This window comes from Trypanosoma equiperdum (assembly GCF_001457755.1).
Source record: "Trypanosoma equiperdum strain OVI genome assembly, contig: ctg_195, whole genome shotgun sequence".
NCBI lineage: Eukaryota > Euglenozoa > Kinetoplastea > Trypanosomatida > Trypanosomatidae > Trypanosoma > Trypanosoma equiperdum.
The window spans coordinates 1358-1956 of record NW_027124015.1 but is presented as its reverse complement, the minus strand read 5'-3'; the positions used below and the strand labels follow the sequence as shown (position 1 = coordinate 1956).

Below are 599 nucleotides of genomic sequence, written 5' to 3'. Positions count from 1 at the left end.
GTTCTGCACTCCATTTCTTCACGTAGTCTCTTCAGTCTGTCTTTTGGATTTGTGAGATCCATGTTGTACCCGATACATTTCTCCCTGAGTATCTCCCACTGTAGTTTAAGACCGCCTTCCTCGCTCCACACAGTAGCATTACTTCCCCAGCTGCAGCCTTCGCAACACAGATGCTTGGTGTCGCTTCCATTCACGTGCTGCGCACATAAGCACAAAAGGTCCGTAACTAGCGCACCACCAGCATATTTTGGACGTTGCCCCAGCACAGTTCCGCAATCTTCGTTGCGAAAGTGGTCTCCCCACAGGGAATTGCCACCACGGTCATTCTCTCCATACATAATTGAGTTTATCCCCTCTTGCAAGGTTAGAATACTAGTTTGTTTACCCTCAAACTCACTCGCTTGATAGAGTTTGAACGCTTTCTCTAGATGATCGAGAACATCAGGTGAATAGTCCGTCAGTTCTGGTTCTGTGAGTCTAGACGCTTTCAATCGCTCTTCCGCCTCATGTTTGAACCTTGCATAGGCATCGCACACGCTTTCCCTGTCACTTATTTGGTGCGCTTCACAATTTGGTGATAGCTTTTTCCACAGATGTTC

At 47.4% G+C, this 599-nt stretch overlaps 1 pseudogene across 1 annotated transcript in view; it reads right to left on the bottom strand.

Moving 5' to 3' along the window:
• TEOVI_000054100:pseudogene overlaps window positions 1-599 on the bottom strand; it is a 1141-nt pseudogene that overhangs the window by 428 nt on the left and 114 nt on the right. Inside the window, 2 exon segments of the mRNA in view lie at window position 1; window positions 3-599. The exon segment at window position 1 is cut by the window's left edge and continues 428 nt beyond it; the exon segment at window positions 3-599 is cut by the window's right edge and continues 114 nt beyond it. Coding sequence covers window position 1; window positions 3-599 — 598 coding nt within the window.